General features: G+C 41.5%; 1 protein-coding gene across 1 annotated transcript in view; it reads right to left on the bottom strand.

The window, feature by feature from the left end:
* ddo (D-aspartate oxidase) overlaps positions 1 to 24184 on the bottom strand; it is a 60460-nt gene that overhangs the window by 33760 nt on the left and 2516 nt on the right. The window contains exons 2-4 of the mRNA XM_069887595.1: positions 21193 to 21367; positions 16750 to 16858; positions 2479 to 2655 (exon numbers count right to left, since the gene is read on the bottom strand). Coding sequence (XP_069743696.1) covers positions 2479 to 2655; positions 16750 to 16858; positions 21193 to 21364 — 458 coding nt within the window. The 5' untranslated portion in view covers positions 21365 to 21367. The remainder of the gene's footprint in view (positions 1 to 2478; positions 2656 to 16749; positions 16859 to 21192; positions 21368 to 24184) is intronic.

Consider the following 24184-nt stretch of genomic DNA (forward strand, 5'->3'; position numbering starts at 1 on the left):
AAAGGATCTATACATAAAGATAAAAAATGAAGTATGGGAAAAGTTATGTTCTGGAGCTATGAAGAATACAATAAACACAAGGTTATGTATGATACAGTATAATTGGTTACACAGGGTATATATCACTCCTCAAAGATTAAAAAAAATGGGATTCAACATTTATCGGATAGATGTTTTCGCTGTTAGAATGAAATTACATGCAACTTGGAAGTGTACGAAAGTGAAGAAATTTTGGGAAGAATTAAATCAGATACTAAATAAAATTACAAAAATAACATGCCAAAATAAACAGAGATATTTCTTTTAAGTAACATAAGAAGTAGAGAATTAGGCCTCAAATTGGATAAAGTGCAAAAAAAATTCATTATGTTAGCCTTTGTGATAGCAAAAAAATGTATAATGTCAACTTGGAAAATGGAAGAGAGCATGAGTATACAGCAATGGTACATGGAAATGAATAAATGTATTCCATTGGAAAAAAATAACAGATAATTTAAAAAATAAAGTCACAATGTTTGAACAAATTTGGGAACCGTACATGGAACATATCAGAGAGAGCTTGCCTATGACCTCCATCCCCTAGATGAGAATGAAAATGATAAGAAGACAAAACGACTAGATTCAGGGTGTAATAAATAGATGGTGCATTTTTCTTGTTTATTTTCCTTTGTGTGAAAATATTGTTTTATGGCTTTATTGTATTGTATATGTTGGGGGGGGGGGGGTGGGTAGAGGGGAGTGAAGGAAAGGGAGAAACAAGGGAGAAAAGACCACTGAGTAAATTTAATGAGAAATGTTTGTACATATTTTGGTTGATATGGTTCATAGTGTGAAAGATAAAAAATTTTTAAAAAAAATATTACAAGGTCCCTTGTATTGAAAATGAGCAGATGTGTTATTCTCAGTGTCCTATATTATCCTTCAATCAAAAATGAGCAAAACAGACTATCAGATCATTACCTCAGCACTCTTTGTGGGAACTAAAAGTAATACATTGGTTACGTGTCTCCCATATTACAGTTTACTTCCAAAGTGTCCTCAAAGTATTTTGGCATAATCTGTGACAGCAGAGCCTTTTGTTGGGGGTGGTGGGGCACACAGAAGTCCATCAATAGAAGGAGAACCCAATCTCAAGACGTACAGTTGAACAGAGTCTAATCAGACTCAGTTTTTAATTCAAGCAAAAATGTTAGCAACAAGGACAATCCAACAAAAGATCTATTTGCCCTCAAACCAAAGGGATTTGCTGACATCTAAAACACACAAGTTGCAGAAAGGTATTGGTTCAGCACTCGTGGCCATACAGAAGACAGCGGCCAAAGCATGCAACTGGCAAGTAGGTGACTGAGTCTCTGTAAAGATCGATCTGCCAAATGAGGTTTATGTGTAGATTTGTTCAAATGGCATAGATGCTTCATTGCAAACTACTACTTTACCAGCTTTTGGATTCCTAATTTGACAAGAGAGAATGCCTAACTAAGAAAGGGTCCCCAAATCACCATAAATAGATATGGCCTCACTGTCTCACTAGGCAGCAGTCTTTTTCACAGTTTAAACTGATAGCCTGTCAAATCCAATGCAGTCTGACTGCCCTGTGAGCCGATACAATTTGGAAACTCGAAAAGCCAAGGTGCTGATGACAAATGTTGAACGGGCTATGTGTCTAACTATAAATTGAAGTGCCAAATTAGGTCATTTACATTCCACCTCACATGGGGATTCACAGCTGCCGCTGCCTCAAGCTGATAGATTTAAAGGGCAGCTGTTCACTGCAGTCAGGGAGAGACATTAAAGTGTGAAAATGTACAGTCGATGGCGCCCAAGACCATTCTTTGCTTGTTAGTAAAGAAATCACTGCAACATTCAATGATCACTGATGGAACTTCCACACTACTGCAAAGGGTGCATGGTTAGCGTAGTCGTTAGTGCAATGCTGTTACAGCTTAAGCGATCAGGACCGGTGTTAAATCCTGCACTGTCTGTAAGGAGTTTGTACATTCTCCCTGTGTCTGCGTGGGTTTCCTTCAGGTGCTCTGGTTTTCTCCCACCCTTGAAAACGTATCAGAGGTTGTAGATCAATTGGGTGTAATTGGACAGCAAGGGCTCGTGGGCCGAAAGGGCTTACTACCATGCTGTATGCCTAAATTTAGGAGAGCTTACCACAGGAGTGACATTATATTAATATATTGAGAGGCGCCACAGACTTCAGCTCTCAAAGAGAATGATCTGAATCCAAATATGTTTAGCAAATACAGGAAGGCTGCAGTTAGATAAACTCATTGAACGTCTTTTTTCTCTCCCTCCGAATGACTGTCTGCTCATTCACTGTGAGGCATGTTTCCTTAAATTGCACCTTTCTCCACACCATCAAAATTTCAAAAAGAGAAATGCAGAGTTCCTCTGTAGTAGCATCAAAAGATTTTAAATTCTTCTCCAATTAAGGAGGTGGATCTCTAGGCGCCAATGCGAAACACTTACCTTTTTTCCAACCAATTCAGGTATCGGTTACTTTCACACTGCAGAGTTGTATATGTCCAACCAAACCTGGCCCCTGGGAACCTCTTCAACTCAGATTCATTCATAAACCGAAACGCCAGTGTAATGTCAGACCAAAATGGCATCCTTTCCTTAGGCGGCTTCTCAAAAAATTCCCACCTTTAAAGGTAAAGAAAGTAACATTTCAATCAGGTAACAATTTATTTACATCTTCCCCAGCTGACAGTTGCATCGCACCAGATGTCCATCAACCCAACTTCAGCTGGATCCACCAACTGTTTGCTACTTCTTGCCACACCCCTTCCCTTTTGACACTGAACATCCCTCCTTCATGTTCTCGTTTCTGATGCAGGGTCTTGGCCCAACACGTTAAACTTCCATTTGCCTCCCACAGATGCTGCCTGACTCACTAAGTACCTCCAGCAGCTTATTTACTATTCCAGATTCTAGCAGCTGCAGTCTCTGTCTTTGTCTGACTGGTTTACATTCTTGCTGTAAGCCACCCTGCCCCTCTATTTGATATGCCTTAAAAGCACGCTTAGTCAAGGTTTTAGTCAGCTGTCCCATCACTTTCTTATGTCACCGGTATCAAATTTTGTTCTGCACTTGGGTGAAACTGGTTTCACTTCTGAACCCATTTTGCTGACAGTGTCAATTTGAATTGAGTGTGAACTATGTCCCTTTGTTTTAATTGTTTGATAAGAATTCATAAATCAAATCATAAAAGGGCCTCTTTATGGGATCTCCCTTCCCCCCCCCCCCCCGCCAATTTGACTCCAGCCTCATTGGCCGTTGCATGGGAAAGGCAACCAACATATTGAAGGACCCATCATATCCCAGACACAATCTCTCTTCTCCCTCCTCCCATCGGGGAAAGGGTCAGAGTTAAAGTGGGCACCACAGGCTTAAGTAAATCTCAAATGTCTGCAGACACTGTGGTTGAAGTAAAAACACAATGTTGGAGAAGCCCAGCAGGTCAAACAGCATACTTTATCGAGCACAGATATAGATACATGATCCTTTATGAACATGTATCTTTATCTTTGCTCTATAAAGTACACTGCTGAGTTTCTCCAACATTGTGTTTTTATACCATAGGGTTAAAAGAGAGTTTCTTCCCCTCTGCAATTAAGTATGTCAGATGACCTAGACTGCAGAACCCAAGTTTGACCTCTTGAAATATTAGTATCAAATGCCTAACCATATTTGCACATGCCCTTTCTTGACCAGATTCTACAATCTCGGTTGTAGAACTAAAGAACATTACAGCACAGAAACAGGCCATTTGGCCTTTCTTGTCCATGCTGACCTATTTATTCTAGCTCATCCCATCAGCCTTTACCCAGATCACAGCCCTCCATACCCCTCTAATCCCTTTCCAATCTTCCCTGATCGTTAAAATTGAACCCGCATCCACCACTATTGCACTCTCACCACAAGATTTCTCCTAATGTTCCCAATAAACATTTCATCCTTAACCTATGCTCTCTAGCTCTTGTCTCACCCAACCTCAGTGGAAAGCCTGTTTGCCTTAATTCTATCCCTCATAATTCTGTATACTTTGATTAAACCTCTGACACGTCTATGCAACCTTTCCCTAAAACTTAGCTCTTCAAGTCCCAGCACATCGTTGTAAATTTTCTCTGCATTCTTACAATTTTATTAATGTCTTTCCTGTAGGTAGGTGACATGCAATACTGTCACCATTGTAGGTACATGCAATACTCTAAAAATGGCCTCAGAATGTCTTATACCACTTCAACAAAAAATCCCAATTCTTGTACTTAATACTTTGATTTATCAAGCCCAATGTGTGCCAAAATCTCTCTTTACAACCTATCTCCCTGATAGGACCACTTTCAAGGAGTAATATATCTATATTCCCAGATCCCTCTGTTCTACTGCATTTCACAATGCCCCACTGTTAACCGAGTTTGTCCTACCCTGGTTGGCCCTCCCAAATGCCACACCTCACACCTCTCCACTTTGCAAATACTTTAAAGTATAATTTTCCTCAAGGCCTTTCCATCACCTGAACTATAATTATCTTCAGTGTGCTGCACCTTCATTTCTTTCCAGACTTTGTAGAGAGGTCTATTTTGAAAATAAATAATTGACTCTGTAATGCATTTATCAAGTCCAATAGTTTACACTGAGCCACTGTTAACCCTTTGGAGACGTTCTAGAGAGGAATTACCATCCTTCTGCCCACATAGCCCACAAGTAACCTGTCCAATCCTACTCCTTTCTTTCCTCATAAGATAAAATAACCTTTTATTGTCATTGCACAAGCACAAAGAAATTGAGCGCACATCCTGACGATGCACACGTACATCAAACAAAATATAAAAACAATCATGCAATAAAACAATGCAATAATCAGTTCACATTTGGCTCTGGGATTAAAACTGTTTTAAGTCTGCTTGTCTGTGATTTAATAGACCCAAAAGGTCTACCGGAGGGCACCAGGTCAAACAGATGATGACCAGAGCTGGATGAGGTCCTCACCCGGGAAGAGACATATAAGGCAATTGAACAACTGAAAAGTGGCAAAGCAGCAGGTATGGATGGAATCCCCCCCAGAGGTCTGGAAGGCTGGCAGCAAAACTCTGCATGCCAAACTGCATGAGTTTTTCAAGCTCTGCTGGGACCAAGGAAAACTGCCTCAGGACCTTCGTGATGCCATCATCATCACCCTGTACAAAAACAAAGGCGAGAAATCAGACTGCTCAAACTACAGGGGAATCACGCTGCTCTCCATTGCAGGCAAAATCTTCGCTAGGATTCTCCTAAATAGAATAATACCTAGTGTCGCCGAGAATGTTCTCCCAAAATCACAGTGCGGCTTTCGCGCAAACAGAGGAACTACTGACATGGTCTTTGCCCTCAGACAGCTCCAAGAAAAGTGCAGAGAACAAAACAAAGGACTCTACATCTCCTTTGTTGACCTCACCAAAGCCTTCGACACCGTGAGCAGGAAAGGGCTTTAGCAAATACTAGAGCGCCTCGGATGCCCCCCAAAGTTCCTCAACATGGTTATCCAACTGCACGAAAACCAACAAGGTCGGGTCAGATACAGCAATGAGCTCTCTGAACCCTTCTCCATTAACAATGGCATGAAGCAAGGCTGCGTTCTCGCACCAACCCTCTTTTCAATCTTCTTCAGCATGATGCTGAACCAAGCCACGAAAGACCTCAACAATGAAGACGCTGTTTACATCCGGTACCGCACGGATGGCAGTCTCTTCAATCTGAGGCGCCTGCAAGCTCACACCAAGACACAAGAGAAACTTGTCCGTGAACTACTCTTTACAGACGATGCCGCTTTAGTTGCCCATTCAGAGCCAGCTCTTCAGCGCATGACGTCCTGTTTTGCGGAAACTGCCAAAATGTTTGGCCTGGAAGTCAGCCTGGAGAAAACTGAGGTCCTCCATCAGCCAGCTCCCCACCATGACTACCAGCCTCCCCACATCTCCATCGGGCACACAAAACTCAAATGGTCAACCAATTTACCTATCTCGGCTGCACCATTTCATCGGATGCAAGGATCGACAACGAAATAGACAACAGACTCGGCAAGGCAAATAGCGCCTTTGGAAGACTACACAAAAGAGTCTGGAAAAACAACCAACTGAAAAACCTCACAAAGATTAGCGTATACAGAGCCGTTGTCATACCCACACTTCTGTTCGGCTCCGAATCATGGGTCCTCTACCTGCATCACCTACGGCTCCCAGAACGCTTCCACCAGCGTTGTCTCCGCTCCATCCTCAACATTCATTGGAGCAACTTCATCCCTAACATCAAAGTACTCGAGATGGCAGAGGCTGACAGCATCGAATCCACGCTGCTGAAGATCCAACTGCGCTGGGTAGGTCACGTCTCCAGAATGGAGGACCATCGCCTTCCCAAGATCGTGTTATATGGTGAGCTCTCCACTGGCCACCGTGACAGAGGCGCACCAAAGAAGAGGTACAAGGACTGCCTAAAGAAATCTCTTGGTGCCTGCCACATTGACCACCACCAGTGAGCTGATATCGCCTCAAACCGTGCATCTTGGCGCCTCACAGTTCGGCGGGCAGCAACCTCCTTTGAAGAAGACCGCAGAGCCCACCTCACTGACAAAAGACAAAGGAGGAAAAACCCAACACCCAACCCCAACCAACCAATTTTACCCTGCAACCGCTGCAACCGTGTCTGCCTATCCCGCATCGGACTTGTCAGCCACAAACGAGCCTGCAGCTGACGTGGACATTTACCCCTCCATAAATCTTCGTCCGCGAAGCCAAGCCAAAGAAAGAAGACATATAATAGGCTGAGGATCAGTGGGTAGATTGTCAGCAAGGTTCAGTAGAATATATCCAATCCAGATACAAACTTCAGCACTGCCTTTCCAAAACACCCCCCCCACCGCCCCCCCCCCCCACCCCACCATCCAAGTTCTGTTGGAACTGCTGAGTATTTCCAACATTTTCCATTTTATTGCAGTTTTTTAAAATAAAACTTTGAAGTTGAGTCCATGGCCAAATGAACCTTGACCATATTAAATGCTCGATGGTCAGATGGCCGATTCCTGCTCTTTTTTTGTTCTTATGTTCTCATGTTGATGTTCAAAATAAAGATCCAAATTCCCATTTAGGTTGATAAATTATACTTTTTTGGTGATCTTTCTATGATCAAATTATTTAAATCCATGTAGGAAAATTGAATAAAGTTTTGATGAAAGATTCAACTCAATAGATCACCTTTTCTCCCCCACTCTTTCTTTGCAGATGCAGTGTGGCCTGCTGTGTACTTAGAGTTTGTTTGGTTTGGGTCATTATAAACTTCTCACTTCCCCATCTCATCTTCCTTTTCCATCCAGGTCAAATCAAGTTTATTGTCACCCAATTGCATAAGTACAACCTGATAAAACAGTGTTCTCCAATCCTCAGGGCAAAACACACAGGTACACAAGTAGACACATGCAGACAAACAATACCTATGCAGAGCAAGGAGTCATATATACAAAAATAAATAGTTTCATGAATATGAGAATCTCGAATGGTTAATGTGAGAAGTTCCTTTGGTTGTTCAGCGTTCTCACTGACCATGGGAAGAAGCTGTTCCTCAGCCTGGTGGTGCTGGCTTGACGGGAGCACCTGACATAAGCTGATGCTCAATGATTTTGCACACCCCCTTCAGTCAGTGATCGTGGTAGATCACATTGATTGGGGGGTGGGGGGGTGGGGTGCTTGTGGTCTGAAATGGCCTGTAACTGTGCTATATGTCTCTTGTTGGACGTGTATTCTCCACCATAGGTGGTGCTTGGGGGGGGGAGGTAAGATCTTTGGAAGATGGCCTGCTCCTTCTGCTGTCTGTGCATGTACTCCATGTTGTCTTATTTCAGATTTCAGGTTTGTTGTCAGAGTATATACATGTCCTCACCCTAAGATTCTTTTTATTGCAGGCGAGGCAGAATTACCACTTATTGGTAGTACAAAAAAAAAACTGTACACAATGTACACACGTCATCAAATAAAAAAATGTAAGTGAACTGACTGCGTAACAGAGAGAAGGGGGAACAGCCAGACTAGCAGGAGGAAGGATGTTACTGATGGAAGGGCAAGTCTAAAACCTTGTAATAATGGGCAAGCTATGTGGGATAAGTCAAGGAGACTTTCTTTCCCTACGAAAATATAAGAAAGAGCAGGAGAGGGCTTTCTGGCCTGTTGAGCCTGCTCTCTCATTCAATAAGATCATGACTGATCTGAGAGGTGAACCTTTAGAATTCAAAAAACAAAAGGAAATATATTGGAAAAGGAGTCAGCTATAGTCTTAAGTGCCAAATCAACCAAGGGATATGTGAAAGATAGAATAGGATACTGAATTTAGATGACCAGTCATGATTATAATGAATGGCAGAGAAGGTTCCAAGGGCCAAATGTCAAATTTCTGCAAGCTTACAGTGGGGAGCATTCTGACTGGTTCCATCACTGTCAGGTACGAAGGTGCCAAAGCACAGGACAGGAAAAGATTTGAGAGTTGTGCACTCGGCCACCACCGTCATGGGCATGTCTTCCCTCCATCAAGGATGTCTACAAGAGGTGATGTCTCAGGAAAGCAGCCTCTATCCTCAAGCACCCTCACCAGCTAAGCCCTACTCTCTTCTCACTGCTGCCATTGTAGAGGATGCACAGGATCCTGAAGACAGTACAAAAACAGCTTCATCCCCTCCAGAATTCTGAAAGGACAATGAACCGCAGACACAAGCCCACTTCCTCTTCTTTTGCACTAATTTTTTTTTTTGCAATGTAATTTACAGCAATATTTGAAAGTGTAGCACTGCTGGAAAACAATAAATTTCCTGACACACGTTCATGACATTAAATTCCGATTCTCCAATCCTGTTTCTATTTTCCTTACAAACTGCAAATCACATGAATTCCACAATTCACTGTTCTCATGTTGAGCAAATGCTCCAGTTCCTGACATGGCCACAAGTGGAAACACCTTGCCCCTGACTACTTTATTCTGATCATGCTTCAATCTTCATTTCCAGACGAGACTCCCCAGGCAGCCAGGTTAGAACCTCCTAGTTCTGGGATCACTCTGGGATCACGTCTTCCCTGGGTCTTCTTGACAGGAATGAAATTTTCCCCTCTTAACACCTTCATGACGCCAGGACTATATAATTTGCTTGCTAAAAACTGCAAAATATGCTGTTTAAATGCAAATCTATTTTTAACCATTGGCAGAGAGATTTCATGCAGTTTGCATTGTCAGCTGTCAGCTCTGGGGAGGCTGCGCAACAGAGTGCTTAATCAACATAATATCTGCATCTCCACAAAGCTGAAAGCCTACTGTGGTCATCCCTTCTCTCCTGTATAGATGGGAGACCTGGACTCTGGACTCTGTATCGACATTACATCAAACAACTGGAGAAATTCTACATGTGCACCACATGTTCTATCCTTGGAGACAGTGTCTCCAACCTGGAGGTCTTGGGTTGTGCAGAGTCAATCAGCATTGAGGCCCTGATTATCAAAGTCCAGATGCGGTGGGTGTCCAATGTCATCAGAATGGACAACCACCATATGCCTTGCCAGCTGCTGTACGGTGAACTAAAGTTTGTCCATACAAGCGCTATAAATTCACTGTGAGGGAAACACTATGCTATTGTAACTAGTAGAGAACTATAAGCTGCAGTTGCTAACAGATCCCGTGGGCGAGCCCTGTGCGATGAAGCCGACACCAGTTTTGAAGACAGGTGCTGCTAAAAAGTGATGGAAAACCATGAACAGCGCAGCAAAGCAGCAGCCACGGTTATTACAACAACAAATTTCCAGTGTCCCTAATGTGCTAGACTCTGCACTTCCAGACTGGGACTGCAAAGTCACCTTCACGTCATCAAATGAACTGCGCAACAACGTGTCCTCTTCAAACCGAAGTACTGCCATATAATCACACACACAGAGACACAGACAGACACACACGTCAGCTCTATGTGGATAAAATCAAGAGTTCTGAAAATGAATTTTAATGATCAGCTTCTGACAAATAAACACCTTATTCAAGGCATTGTCGGTATTATTTTAATAGAAGTGGCTGTCATTTCAGCCTGAACAAGCAATGAGCTCCCAGAGGAAATCAGCGGGTCAGGAACATGGGTAGAAATGGTCAGTCAACAGTTTTGGCCAAGACTCTTTATCGAGATGGAATTAAACACCATCATCCTTTCAAAACTGATCAGGAAACTGAACTCAACACCCCACTGTGGAATTAGATCCTGGATTTCCTCACCTTCTACAAACCACAATCACTGAGGAGTTTTTTTTTCGTACTGTAGTAGTACGCAGGGGAAGGGGGGGGGGGGGGAGTGGAGTGGGCAGAACCATCACTAACAGCTCCAAACTCATGAAAGCTAGACAAAACAGGTTTCCATCTACTGGCAACTAGCCACTACAGCCACGAGGCATAGTGACTCAGCAGCACCCGTAGGTCTACGGAGAAGCCCTGGCCTACTCAGCGTGAATGTCATGAGGTTGTACATACGCCAGATGTCATGATGCCAGGCCACCTGTTGTTTGTCTATATCAAACCTGACAGAACGTCAATAAATGCTTTTGCTCTGCTCTGAGGTATGATCTTGTTATTCGTCCTATTTTAGCATATGTCCATAACTTACATGTCATACCACTACCAATAAGTAGTAATTTTGCTTCACCCACAGAAAAAGAATCTCAGTATGTGATGTCATGCGATGTACTCTGACAATAAATCTGAAGTAAAAGCGGAGGAGGGGACGTTAGAATGTATCATAATCTCACCCTTTTCTTTTACCTTAGACAATAAAGAGATCCAACTCACAACGCTAATTGACAATTTCTACTGACGGATGCTTCTGACCCACTGAGTTCCTCCATCAGTTCATTACTAGCTCAAGAATCTGGCATCTGGTGCGAACAAGATCACTATCCAAATGAAAAGGGGAGTTGTGGTTGCCCATGGGGCAACTCAGAATGGGGGGGGGGGAGAACTTTTGGGGTTAAGGTATTAGTGGATGTGGGAACTGCGGGGATACTTTATGTCTTAAATGTGTTGTCATACATTAAGTGTAATAAGAGAAAACTAAGAGATGAAAATGGGGAAAAGGGGGATGGAGGTGGTGAAGAGGTGTATGCAAGATATAAGATGGCCATGCTGAACTATATGACTATAAACATTAATGGAATACATAACCAAATTAAAAGGAAGAGGCTACTAAATTTATTGAGGAAGGAAAAAATAGATATAGCATTTGTGCAGTAAGCGCATCTAACTGAAGCGGAACATAACAAACTAAAGAGAGACAGGGTAGGACACTTAATGGCAGCATCCAATAATTCAAAAGCTAGAGGTGTAGCCATACTAGTTAACAAAAATGTACCAATCAAAATAGAGGAGGAAATAATAGATCCGGCAAGGAGGTAGGTATGCAATGATAAAGTGTCAGATATACTCAGAATTTTGGAATTTGCTCAATATATATGCACTCAATGAGGAGGATCAAAAGTTTATGCAGGGTATTTTTTTGAAAATTGCAGGCACACAAGGAAATATATTGATAGGAAGGGATTTTAACCTTAACTTGGACACAATTTTAGATAAAACTGGATAAACGACAAGTAAAAAGAATAAAGTAGACACATTTATGGTTAAATCAATGCAGGAAATGAAACTTAAGGATATATGGAGGAAGCAGCACCCAAGAGAGAAGGAATTTTCATATTATTCGAGTAGGCACAAAACTTACTCAAGGATTGATATGATTTTGTAGTCGGCTCAAATTCAAGTTAGAGTTAGGAAAACTGAGTATAAAGCTAGACTACTATCAGATCATTCACCCCTATTATTAGCAATAGAACTGGAGAACATCCCACCATGAACATATAGATAAAGGTTAAACTCCATGCTACTTAAAAGGCAGGAAAATAGAGAGTTTATTGAATGCCAAATTAAAACATATTTTGAAATAAAGACAGGATCAGTGAAAGACAAATTTATATTATGGGACGCAATGAAAGACTTCATTAGAGGGCAGATAATAAGTTAATGAAAAAGGATTACAATCGGGAAATAGAGCAGTTGGAAAGGGAGATAGTAAGTACAGAAAAGGAATTAGTAAAAAGGGATGATAAAACGAAAAAGAGAGAATTGGCAGAAAAAAAATTAAATACGAAACATTACAAACGTACAAGGTGGAGAAGAACATAATGAAAACAAAGCAAAAGTATTATAAACTGGGAGAAAAAACACATAAAATATAAGCCTGGCAACTTAAAAGAGAACAAGTTAAAAGAACGATACTGGCATTAAGGAAAAAAGACAAACAATTTATATATAACACAACAGAGATTAATGAAAATTTTAAGGAATTTTATTAACAACTGTATCAAACTGAGAACAAGGGGAAAGATGATAAAATAGAGTAATTTTTAGCTAAAATTGAACTGCCGAAATTGCTAGAAGAGGAACAAAACAAACTAATAAAACCATTTGAAATAGAGGAAGTACAAGATATATTAAAAAAGCTGCCAAACAATAAAACACCAGGAGAGGATGGATTTCAAATAGAATTTTAAAAAACATTTAAAGAGTTATTAATTTCTCCTCTCCTGGAAGTAATGAACCAGATAGAAGAAACACAAAACTTGCCAGATTCATGTAAGACAGCAATAATTACAGTAATCCCAAAGATGGGGAAGGATCCATTAACACCAGCATCATATAGACCAATATCTCTACTTAACTCAGACTATAAGATTATAGCGAAATTATTAGCAAACAGATTGGCCGATTGTGTACCCAAAATAGTAAAACAAGATCAAACTGGATTTATTAAGAAAAGACGAACAGCGGACAATGTCTGTAAACTTATTAATCTAATCCATACAGTTCAAGGAAATAAGAAACCAACAGTGGCTGTTGCTCTAGACGCAGAAAAAGCTTTGAACAGAGTAGAGTGGAACTACTTATTTAAAGTATTAGAGAGTTCAATGTACCAGAAAAATATATAAATTGGATTAAAGCATTGTATGATGGACCGTTTGCAAAGGTAGCAGTAAATGGATATGTATCGAGCCACTCTAAATTGGGTAGGTCAACTAGACAGGGATGTCCACTTTCCCCCTCATTGTTCGCCTTAGCAATAGAACCTTTAGCAGAATTGATAAGAATAGAAAATAAAATAAAAGGGATAAAAAAATAAAGGAGGAGTATAAAATCAGCTGACGTCAGATGACATCATAGTATACCTTACAGAACCAGTAGTATCAGTAAAAGAATTACATAAAAAATTGAAGGAATATGGAGAAATATCGGGGTACAAGATCAACGCAAATAAAAGTGAAGTGATGCCAATCAGTAATGCGGATTATACAGAATTTAAAAAAGAATCACCATTTAAATGGCAAACTCAAGCAATCCGATACCTAGGGATCAGGTTAGATAATAACTTAAGCAACTTGTACAAACTAAACTGTCAGCCACTAATAAAGAAATTGCAGAAATACTTAGAACATTGGAAAGAATTACCGTTAACATTGATAGGGAGGGCAAACTGTATTAAAATGAATGTGTTACCAAGGATACAATACTTATTTCAAACGTTACCAATTTCTTTAACAGAAAAATTCTTCAACGAACTAAAGAGAATAATAAGGAAATTCTTGTGGAAAGGGAGGAAACCAAGGGTAGGGTGGTTTGTAGTTACCAAATTTTGGAAATTATTATAGAGCTGCACAATTAAGGTATTTATCAGATTTTTACCAGACAAAGGAAAAATCAGACTGGACTAAGATAGAACTCGATAAAATAGGGGAGAAGGTACTGGAACATATACTTTATAAGTGGCATGAAAAACTGGTGCAATATAAAAACTCACCAGTACTGCATCATTTACTTAATACATGGAAGAAGATCCACTTAGAAAGGAAAAAAAACAAATTATCAAATACCAAAATTACTATTGACGCAAAATCCGCTAATCCCTTTTACAATAGATAACCTTTCCTTTAGAGAATGGGAGAGAAAAGGAATCAAAAGAAAAGAAAATTGTTTTTTGGGAAATAATTTATTAACATTTGAACAGTTGAAATATAAATATGGAATAACTCATGGTACAATGTTTGCAGATGATCAATTGAAAGCTTATTTAAAGGATAAATTGGGAAACAGCTTGAGATTACCTGAAGGAAGCAGCTTTGAATATGTGATTACAGACACAATGATAATTAAAAGATTTATAACCAACATGTACATTAAGCTGCTAGGTAAGGAAAATGAAATAAACTATAAACCTAAGCAGAAGTGGGAAAAGGATCTATACATAAAGATAAAAAATGAAGTATGGGAAAAGTTATGTTCTGGAACTATGAAGAATACAATAAACACAAGGTTACGCATGACACAGTAGAATTGGTTACACAGGGTATATATCACTCCTCAAAAATTAAAAAGAAAATGGGATTCATCATTATCGGATAGATGTTTTCGCTGTAAGAAGGAAATGGGAACAACATTACATGCAACTTGGGCATGTACGAAAGTAAATACGTTTTGGGAAGAATTAAATCACATACTAAATAAAATTGCAAAAATAACATACTAAAAAAACAGATATTTCTTTTAAGTAACATAAGAAGTAGAGAATTAGGCCTCAAATTGGATAAAGTGCAAAAAAAATTCATTATGATGGCCTTAGCGATAGCTTGGAAAATGGAAGAGAGCATGAGTATACAGCAATGGTACATGGAAATGAATAAATGTATTCCATTAGAAAAAATAACATATAATTAAAAAAATAAAGTCACAATGTTTCAACAAATTTGGGAACCATACATGGAACATGTCAGAGAAAGCTTACCTACGACCTCCATCCCCTAGATGAGAATGAAAATGATAAGACAGAACGACTAGATTCAAGGTGTAATAAAAAGATGATGCATTTTTCTTGTTTATTTTCCTTTGTGTGAAAATATTGTTTTATGGCTTTATTGTATTGTATATGTTGAATATTTATGGGTTTTGGAGGGGGGTGGGTAGAGGGAAGGAAGGGAAAGAAGGGGGAAAATGTGGAGAAAAGACCACTGTGTACATTTAATGAGATACGTTTATACATATTTTGGTTGATATGGTTCACAGTGTGAAAAATAAAAAATTATTTAAAAAAAAATCTAGCATCTGGTTAAAGTAAGGCTATTATATAGTGCCAATGGCCTGGCTTCATATGTCAAGAGTTTGTATGCTCTCCTTGTGACCTGTGTGGGTTTTCTCCAGGTGTCCCGGTTCACCCCCACCCTCCAAAATGTATGGGGTTGGTGGGTTAATTGGGTGTGATTGGGCCAGAAGGGTCTTATACCCTGTTTTTTTTAAAAATCTGAAGTTTTTGTATTTTTCTTCAAGTTCCATACTGATAATTCTGAATACTGCAGTTTATTGATTCCATCATTTTCATTTTGCTGTGATTTTTGGTCTGCTCAAATTCTGTGCTTTTCTGAAACACAAATTTCAAGTCCCCAGGAATTCAACCTGTTGCATTTTTCCCCTCCCACAGCCACATTGGCTGATGTTAAGTCCATAAGAAAATTGCTCCGTAGCTATTGTTCTGAGTTCTTGTCACACAGCACAGATTCCCAGTGAGGTTGCGTGGGCTGTGAAAGGCTCTGGCCCTTGGAGGTTATGCTCCAAGTCTTGAGCCTTCACCCAGCATCTGTGAAAAAGCAGCAGCTTACACTGTGACTTTGTTTTAAGAAGAATTAATGGCAACACAGTAAAATCCCCATTTTCCAGAATTCAAGCAACCGACAGCTCAAGCAACGGGCAAAAAAAATTCACAGGAAAAGAATAGGTGAAAAATACTTGTTTAAAATTAGTGCCCTGGAGGTCAGTTTACCAGTCACACAATGTGCAATCTCAAGCAACCAGCAAATGCACTTATTCACCATCTACCCATTCCCATAGCTGCTGGATACTGGGGATTTTTTTCTGTAGATGCTCAAGAGGCTGGAAAACCAAGGGGTTAATGATGCAATACATAAAAGTGCTGGAGAAACACAATAGGTCACGCAGCATCCATAGGAAGCAAAGGGTGACCAACATTTCAGGCCCAAGCCCTCCGTCGGGAATTATTCCTGGGCAATTCTAGGTGCTGTGTGATTTGCTGAGTTTCTCCAGCACACATGTGTATTGCACTTGACCCCAGCACAAGCAGATCTTCTTGTTTAACTCCAAGGGCTTATGATCTCAGGAACTGACCGAGTAATGGAAATTTCTAGGGTGGCGGGAGAAAAGGTACTGATAAGGTCGCTCCTTCAAAATGCCAGACACCAAGGGGCCAAAGAGTTTCCCCTGGGCTTTCTGTTCTATGATAAAAGAGACAGAAATCTTTCAATGTCTTGTCTTTAAATTTCATTTGTGTAAAACATAAGTCTGCAGACACCATGATCGAGATAAAAAGACAGTGCTGGAAAAACTTAGCAGGTCAAACAGTGTACTTTATATAGTAAAGATACATAAACAACATTTCAGGCTTGTATGGATAAAATGTAGACAGTTGCCCAAATAAAATGGTGGGGTGGGTGAGGAGAAGGGGCAAGGGGAGGAGTACAGTCCCACCAAATTTCATTGGCTACTCCAGAGCTTAAAAGTGACCATGTGATCAGACACTCTGGGCGGTTACGTAGCACTTTCTTTTTCAAACTGTCCCAAGGAAAAGCAAAATTGCCTCCTTACCCTGACAAGAACTGTACACCTACATCAGGTGCATCTTCAGACTGTGCAATGGAGTAGACGTGAGCAAAAGTATCTTCAAACCAGCGCCTCTGACGATAAATTGGCGTCTCTGATTGAAAAAAAGAATTCTTTTGAACCCAAAGTCAGTAGAACCCATGCACACATACAGTTCTGCAGTCAGAAATAAAAACGTTGCATACCCAGGGCCACACTGGAAAGGGCAACAAAATGTAGGAGCTCCAATGGTGGCGCAAAGCCCATTATAAATTAAAACCGATCATGCTGGGAGAACTCAGCGTGTCGCCAAGTGTCAGTGGAGACAGAAACCTGAACTGTTGAGTATTTACAGTCATTTTTGTTATTCATTTATGACTTCCCTCAACTGCAGGTATTCTTTGCTTTGAACAATCTTCGAGGATTATCACCTCAAAGGTACAATAACAGGAACATGAGATTAACCATGCAATCTTCACTTCGGGATGACGGTTTCTTGTGAAATGACGAGATAGAATGAGGCAAAGCGTCCTTTCAACTCTGATTTGGAACCAGTAAATCTACTATCAGAACTTCTTTGGGCTGAGAGGGGTGGGGAATGTGCATACCTCACACTCCAGTGCTGCTTACAGTTAGAGAAAAAGAAGCAAAAGAGAGTCACCAAGTGGATTCAGTTCCAGCACTCCCTCGGCCTCTGAAGCCGCACAAGGCTCCAGTTCAGTTCAAACCAATGGCAACCCAAGCCCAGATCCAAAACTTCTGACATAACGGCACAATGTCCCACCAGGATGATGAGGTATCGGCATGACAATTCAGACCTGATGTGGGAAACAGAACCCCTGGAAGAACTCAGCTAGTCAAGCAGTGTCTATAAAAAGATAAACGATTTAACGTTTCAGGTCGCAAGACTCTTCTGCTGATTATACAAGTTCTTCCAGTAATTCTGCTTTAATTTTAGGTTCCATTGTTTACAACTTTATTTGATTTCTGGTGGAAAAACCCCATACCACATTAGAAGTGACTGCTCTGTATACTACCAAGCCAGTGGAACAGACAAACAGGAGCAGTGTCTTAGAGCCTTGTCCACGGGCCTTGGTGTGTGTGGCTGTTAAGATTTAAAAAGAATGTTTTCTTATTTCCTCATGACATAGGAGGCCATTTGGCCCTTCAAATCTCTGTTGGGTTTCAAAGCAACTCAATTTCCCCACCTACTTCCCTGTTACCCATTATCTCATAGGCCTATTAACTTCCACCCCAACCTTGATTATTCCACAGCCAAGCCATGGGATATTTACAGTGGCCAATTAACCGAACAACCAGCATATTTTTGGTGTGGGAGGAAATGCGTGTGGTCACAAGGAGAACATACAAATTGCGCAGGCAGCACTGGAGTTCAGACGAAGCCAGGCAGGTAGAGGTGTGAGGCAACAGCTGTACTAGTATCACCAATGTGAATCACCTTCGGTGTGGCTGTGTGGTCGAAAACTCAGGAAAGAGTTGATGGGTACACAAGAGAGAATAGGTAACAGAAATAAATGTGGGAATGAGATGATTAAAATTAGCCTGAGAGCTACATAGCCAAATGACTTCATTTTAATGTTGTGAGAAAAAAATATAAAAAGCATGATCCCCGTCATCTGCCACTAGCTCAATTTTCCAGCTCTATCACTTTCCCTGTCAGATCCACACACAGTCATTCTTTAGCTGTTCTTTCTGATCCAATAAAAAGGATGAACATGGGACATTGATAAGTGTATCACAAGCAGTTAAGTATTCTTTGAAATTAGATAAATTCCTGTGATTACTTCATTTGCAAAATTGCTCGATGAACATTGACCTTTAGAACATAGAACATTACAGCTCAGTGCAGGCCCTTTGCCCACGATGTTGTGTTAGCCCATATAAACCTACTCAACGATCTAAACCTTCCCTCCTTCACACCCTTAACCCTCTATTATTCTTGCATCCACGCACCTGTCTAAGAATCTTTTAAATGTCCCTACTGTACCAGCATCTACCACCATCCCTAGCAATAGATTCCAGGCACCTACTGCTCTCTGTGTAAAATATTTAACCCTGACGACTCCCCTGAGCTTTCCTCCCCTCACCTTAAACAGATGCTCTCTGGCATTAGCTACTGTCAAGGTGCTGGATGTCCACCCTATCTAGGTTTATCCACATCTTGTAGAGCTCTATCATGTTATATCTTATCCTTCTTTGCTGCAAAGAGAAAACCCCTAGCTCTGTTAACCTTGCCTCATATGACACAATCTCCAATCCAGCCAACATCCTGGTAAATCTTAAGAATCCTGCCATTAACCATGTATTCTACCTTCAAGTTTGTCCTTCCAAAATGCATCACTTCACACTTACCTGGATGGGAGGCACTTATCCACCCAACTCTGCATCCTCTCTCTATACTGTTATAACCTATGACAGCTTTCTACACTAGCCACAGCACCTCCAACCTTCGCGTCATCTGTAAACCTACTGACCTAGCCCTCTACTTCTTCGTCCAGGCCAATTATAAAAATCACAAAGAGCATGGGTCCCAGAACAGTTCCACTAGTGACTGATCTCCAAACAGAATATGTTTAATCTACTTTTACCTTCTAGTTTCTGCAGGCAAGGCAATTCCAAATCAGCATGTGGATCCCGTGGAACTTTGTCTCCCGCTGATGCTGCTCGACCTACTGAGCTCCTCCAGCAGATTGCTCTTTGCTCCAGGTGCCAGTGTCTGCAGTTTCTCGTGACTCTTTTTTTAAAATTTAAATTCACCCCAGGGTGAGCCCAACTGTGTTCATTTCTGGTCACCTCATGACCAGAAGGACGTGGAAGCTATGGAGTGGATGCAGAGATTTACCAGGTTGTTGCCTGAATTGGAAATTAAGCATTAGTAGCGCTGGGATCTTTCTCCCTGAAGCAAAGGAGGATGAGAGGTGCTTAATCGATTCTGAGAGGCATAGATAAGGAAGAGAGCCAGAGTCCTTTACCCAGGGCGGGAATAGCAAACACCAGAGGACGTCTTTTCATAGTGAATGGAGAAAAGTTTAGGGGAGACATCAGGAGCAAGGTTTTTGCTTTTTTTTTTAAAAAAAAATACACAGAGTTGTGGGTGCCTGGAATGCCTTGCCAAGGGGTGGTGGTGGATGCTGGAATAATAAGGGCATTTAAGAGGCTCAAACAGGCACATGAATGAAAGAAAAATAGAGGGTTAAGAGGGAGTAAGGTTTCATTTTGTTTTTGTCAGAATTTATAGGTTGGCACAACATCAAAGGCTGAAGGGCCTGTATTGTGCAGTAATGTTCTATGTTGCTGCTCACCTGTCACTGCCACAGTCTCATCTCCTGTTGGTTTACCCAAAGGCTCCTTGCTAGTTCCCTTTCTCAGCAGCCCTGTTCTCTCGTCACCTGATCTGGTTGAGCAACCACATATTGTCAAACAGTTTGTAGCCATTTTACCCTCTCCAGTCCAACAACCCTTCAGAAATTAATCCTGGTATCATGCACAACTCCGATCGCCACTGCCACTAAACACAATCTGAGGGAGGATCGAGCTGCATTAGGAGGAAAAAAAGAACAGTTGACATTTCGGGCCAAAACTCTTTATCGTCAGGGATTCATCCTTTTGCTCCCACTGATTCTGTTGGACCCACTGAGTTCCTCCAGCATATTGTGTTTAGCTTTAGATTCCAGCATCAGTCATTTCCACTACTTTGGTGGTGATATTACTTCAGCTGTGAATAGTGTAAGGTAAAAACATCATGAGATGGGACCGGAGAAGGAGTCACCCAGTACTAAGGAGTAACAGAATGCAGATGTGACCTTGTACACTCAAGATAAGCTTTGCACTAACAAGAATGATGTGAGCAGACTAACAGAGAAGGATAGCAACAGTTTATTCATTGGATAATGTAATGGTATGATAATTTACTAAGTGCGTATCCTGAGGTATAAAAAAAACACCACTTGGTGATAACGGCAGAATGCGCCTTCTCCAACTAACACTGTTAGTTGCAAGTGTTACAATCCGGCAATAAAGAACAAAGAACCTTGATTTCGACTCAGTCTGGTGTTTGACTCACTCATTCATGAACAAAGCAGACCTAACAATAGCAGAGGTCCAGGAATTTCATTGCTGTATCACCTCTGCTCCAATGCTTCCACAACCCAATTCTCCATTCAGGCTTAGTCGGGTCTTCTTGTATCTGCTTAGGTAGCGTGGTGTCAAATTTTATTCAACAGCCCTCTTGTGCTCTAAGCATTTTACCACATCAAAGGGGCTTCACAAATGTAAGCTGTGGTTGTTATTCTCCAATGCAATGACATAGTTTATTTGCTGTGAACAAAATCTGCAGGGTCTCAATTATTACTAATTGCTTTGCATCAAAACCCTGAAGTCAATCGTGGCTCAGATCCTCCTCCCACCCCCCTATCATCATGAACTCACCTGGAGAGAAGTGAGGGCTGAGGACTCCTGCAGCCAAGTCACTGGTTGTGTTTGGAGAGAACTTCTCTGCAATCACAGTAACGGAGCAATTAGGAATAGACTCGGCAACACACACTGCAGTGGACAATCCGACTATACCGGCTCCAATCACAGCAACCCGGACTTTCTCCATGACCTGAAAACAAGGCATAGCATTGACATTCACTCCAAGGATGACAATTACAGTTCAAGAACAAATGTAATCTCATTTTTTTTTCATTGAGGGATAAAACACAGTAACAGGCTTTTCCAGCCCACCAGCCTGGCATCCAAATACAGCAACTAACCTACAAACTCTGCACATTTCTTCAGGAAACCAGAGCAGCCATAGGAAACTTAGATGGTCATGGGGAGAACATACAAACCTCTTACAGACAGCACCAGATTCGAACCCAGGTCACTGGTGCACTAATATAGTTGCTGCCATTTGTAAATGAGAATCCACGGCTGCTGGAAAACTGAGAGATGAGTCAGTACGAATATACCTGGTAAATTCATGGCTCCAGTTAAGTCAATCAAGATTTTTTTAAAAGCTCATTAATGATTTCAATTTAAAATTTCCATGGAGTATATTCAATGGTATTCAAAATGCTTGAACTTGTATTATTTTATTTGTGATGTTTGAGTCATAAGAGATTTACAACAGGGAAACGGAACTTTGGCCCAACTTATCCATGCCGGCCAAGTTGTCGACCTGGGCTAGTCCCACTAAACATTTCCTATCCATGCCCCTGTCCAAAGGATTTTTAAAACCCACCTCTATCGCTTCCTCTTGCAGCTTGTTTCATGTACCCACCATCTTCTGCGTGAAAATGTTGCCCTCACGTCCTTTACCTTATATCCAGACCCTCCACATGTAGAGAGGATGGGAAATGGTCACAGTCTTTCCCCTAGAGTGGGCAAGTCTGATTTTAGACATGCCTCGCTCCATTTCCCGACTGTGCCAGCTGAACCTCCTCACTTTAACCTTTACAATTGCTTCTACTTTCTCACCTGTCACACGACTGCGTTTGGTCACATCCTCCTGCCTGAATACTTTAAACCGCCCCCCACCCTGAGCAGCACCAGCAAATCTTCCCACCAAATTATTAGACCATAAGACATAGGAGTAACATTCAGCCCATCATGGCTGATTTACTGTCCCTCTCAGGCCCATTCACCTGCCTTCTCCCCAAAACCCTTAATTCCATTCCTAATCAAGAATCTATCAATATAGGGGGTGTGGCCATGCAAAGGAGCTGGACAGACATGTCTTCAAATGAGCTCACCATGAAGAGTTTTAAAAAGACGGTTTAAAATTAAGAATTTCTTCACTGTGGATGAACCAAAGGAAGACGAAGAAGCCAAGACACCAAAAAAACAAAATCAGAAGACACACCGACTCAGCCAGGAAAGTTGAGCGAAAGCCCAAGTGTGGCCTTGGGACTGACTGAGCCCGGCAGTGCTGGGGGGTCGGCACAAACCCTGAATGTAGTCCTGGATAAGATGGAGAATTTAGGCAATTGTTTCACGAGCATTGAAACCGCAATGAAAGATATATCAGAGAAGATGGGTTGAATTTAAAGAGACAATTGATGACTTAATGGGCCAAGTGGAAGTTGACTTGGTTAAAATGCAAGAAAAGCTGAAAACTTTGGATAAAGATGTGAAGAAGTAGGACTTGGATAAACAAACTAGGCTGGACAAGATCAACCACATGGAGAATTTCAGCAGTGGAAATAATGTTCGGATTATTGGTTTGAAGGAAGGGACTGAAGGGAGAGACCTGATGTGCTTCTTTGAAACTTGGATCCCGCGAGTTTTGGGAGAAAATAAATTCAATGGAAAACTACAATTAGAAAGGCTCATCAGTCCCCCAGACCCAGAAGATCTCTCCAGCAGTGACCATGGTCAGTTCTGGTAAGAAATTTGAGTGACTGGGAACGAGAAGTGGTTTTGGGAGCAGGCATTTGATTACTCCGAGCATCACAATGGCCTGCTTGAGATCAATGGCGGAAAGGTACTATTCTTGCAAGACTTTAGCCCGACTTTGATTAAACAAAGGAAGGGGTTTGACGAGGTAAAAGGCAATTGCATCAAAGAACATAAAATATTTGATGATGTATCTTGCAACTCAGAGGGTTGGGGGGGGGGGGGGGTCCATGATGCGGAAGAGCTGAACGGACAGACCCCACCAGAGCTCCTCAACACAATCCTGCAAATCGACTGAAAAACGAGCCCAAAAATCACCACAGCATGTGTAAGAATAGAGCAGCCCTCCTGAAAATGGAGGAGGCCGATGGACAGATAAGTGCCATTGGAGTCGCTGCACGGGAGAGATGGAATGTGGGAAGAGCCTGACATGATGGCGGAGGGCCCGGAGCTGGCAAGCGGCAGACCAGCACCGACAATTGGCAACATGATGGGCAATCATACAATTGCTAGTTAATAAAATTGAAACTCCAGACAGGAGGATCAAAAGGATAATAGAAGGAGTGAGCGAAGTGAAATTTGCACTCATCACTCTAACCAACCGCATGGCTACCGCCGAAGACAAAATGAAGGCTGTGGAAGACAGACTGGAGAAAACTGATATTGATGCAGGTGCCTGGAAAGTTGAATGAGAGAGAGATACTGCTGGAGAAACTGGTGGCAGAATGTAAGGATTGTGGGGCTAAGGGAAGGGGCGGTGGGACAAGAATCAGTGGGGTTCTTTGGGAAATGGATCATGAAGATCCTTGGAATAAACGGGCACGAGAAGCCCATTGTAATTGAGAGGGCCCACCGAACCCCCCCCCCCCCACCCCCAAGAGAATCCAAAATGACCTGTTGGTCATTGAGGATAGCCACAGAGGTATTCCTATGACATTGCCCTGCCCACTGCTCCACCTTACCAGATGATCACATAACTACCTGCACCTTGGATGGCCTGTGAAAGTCAGCAGGGCACATAGTATCAATCGGAAGCTTCCTA

This window comes from Narcine bancroftii, chromosome 6, assembly GCF_036971445.1.
Source record: "Narcine bancroftii isolate sNarBan1 chromosome 6, sNarBan1.hap1, whole genome shotgun sequence".
Lineage (NCBI taxonomy): Eukaryota > Metazoa > Chordata > Chondrichthyes > Torpediniformes > Narcinidae > Narcine > Narcine bancroftii.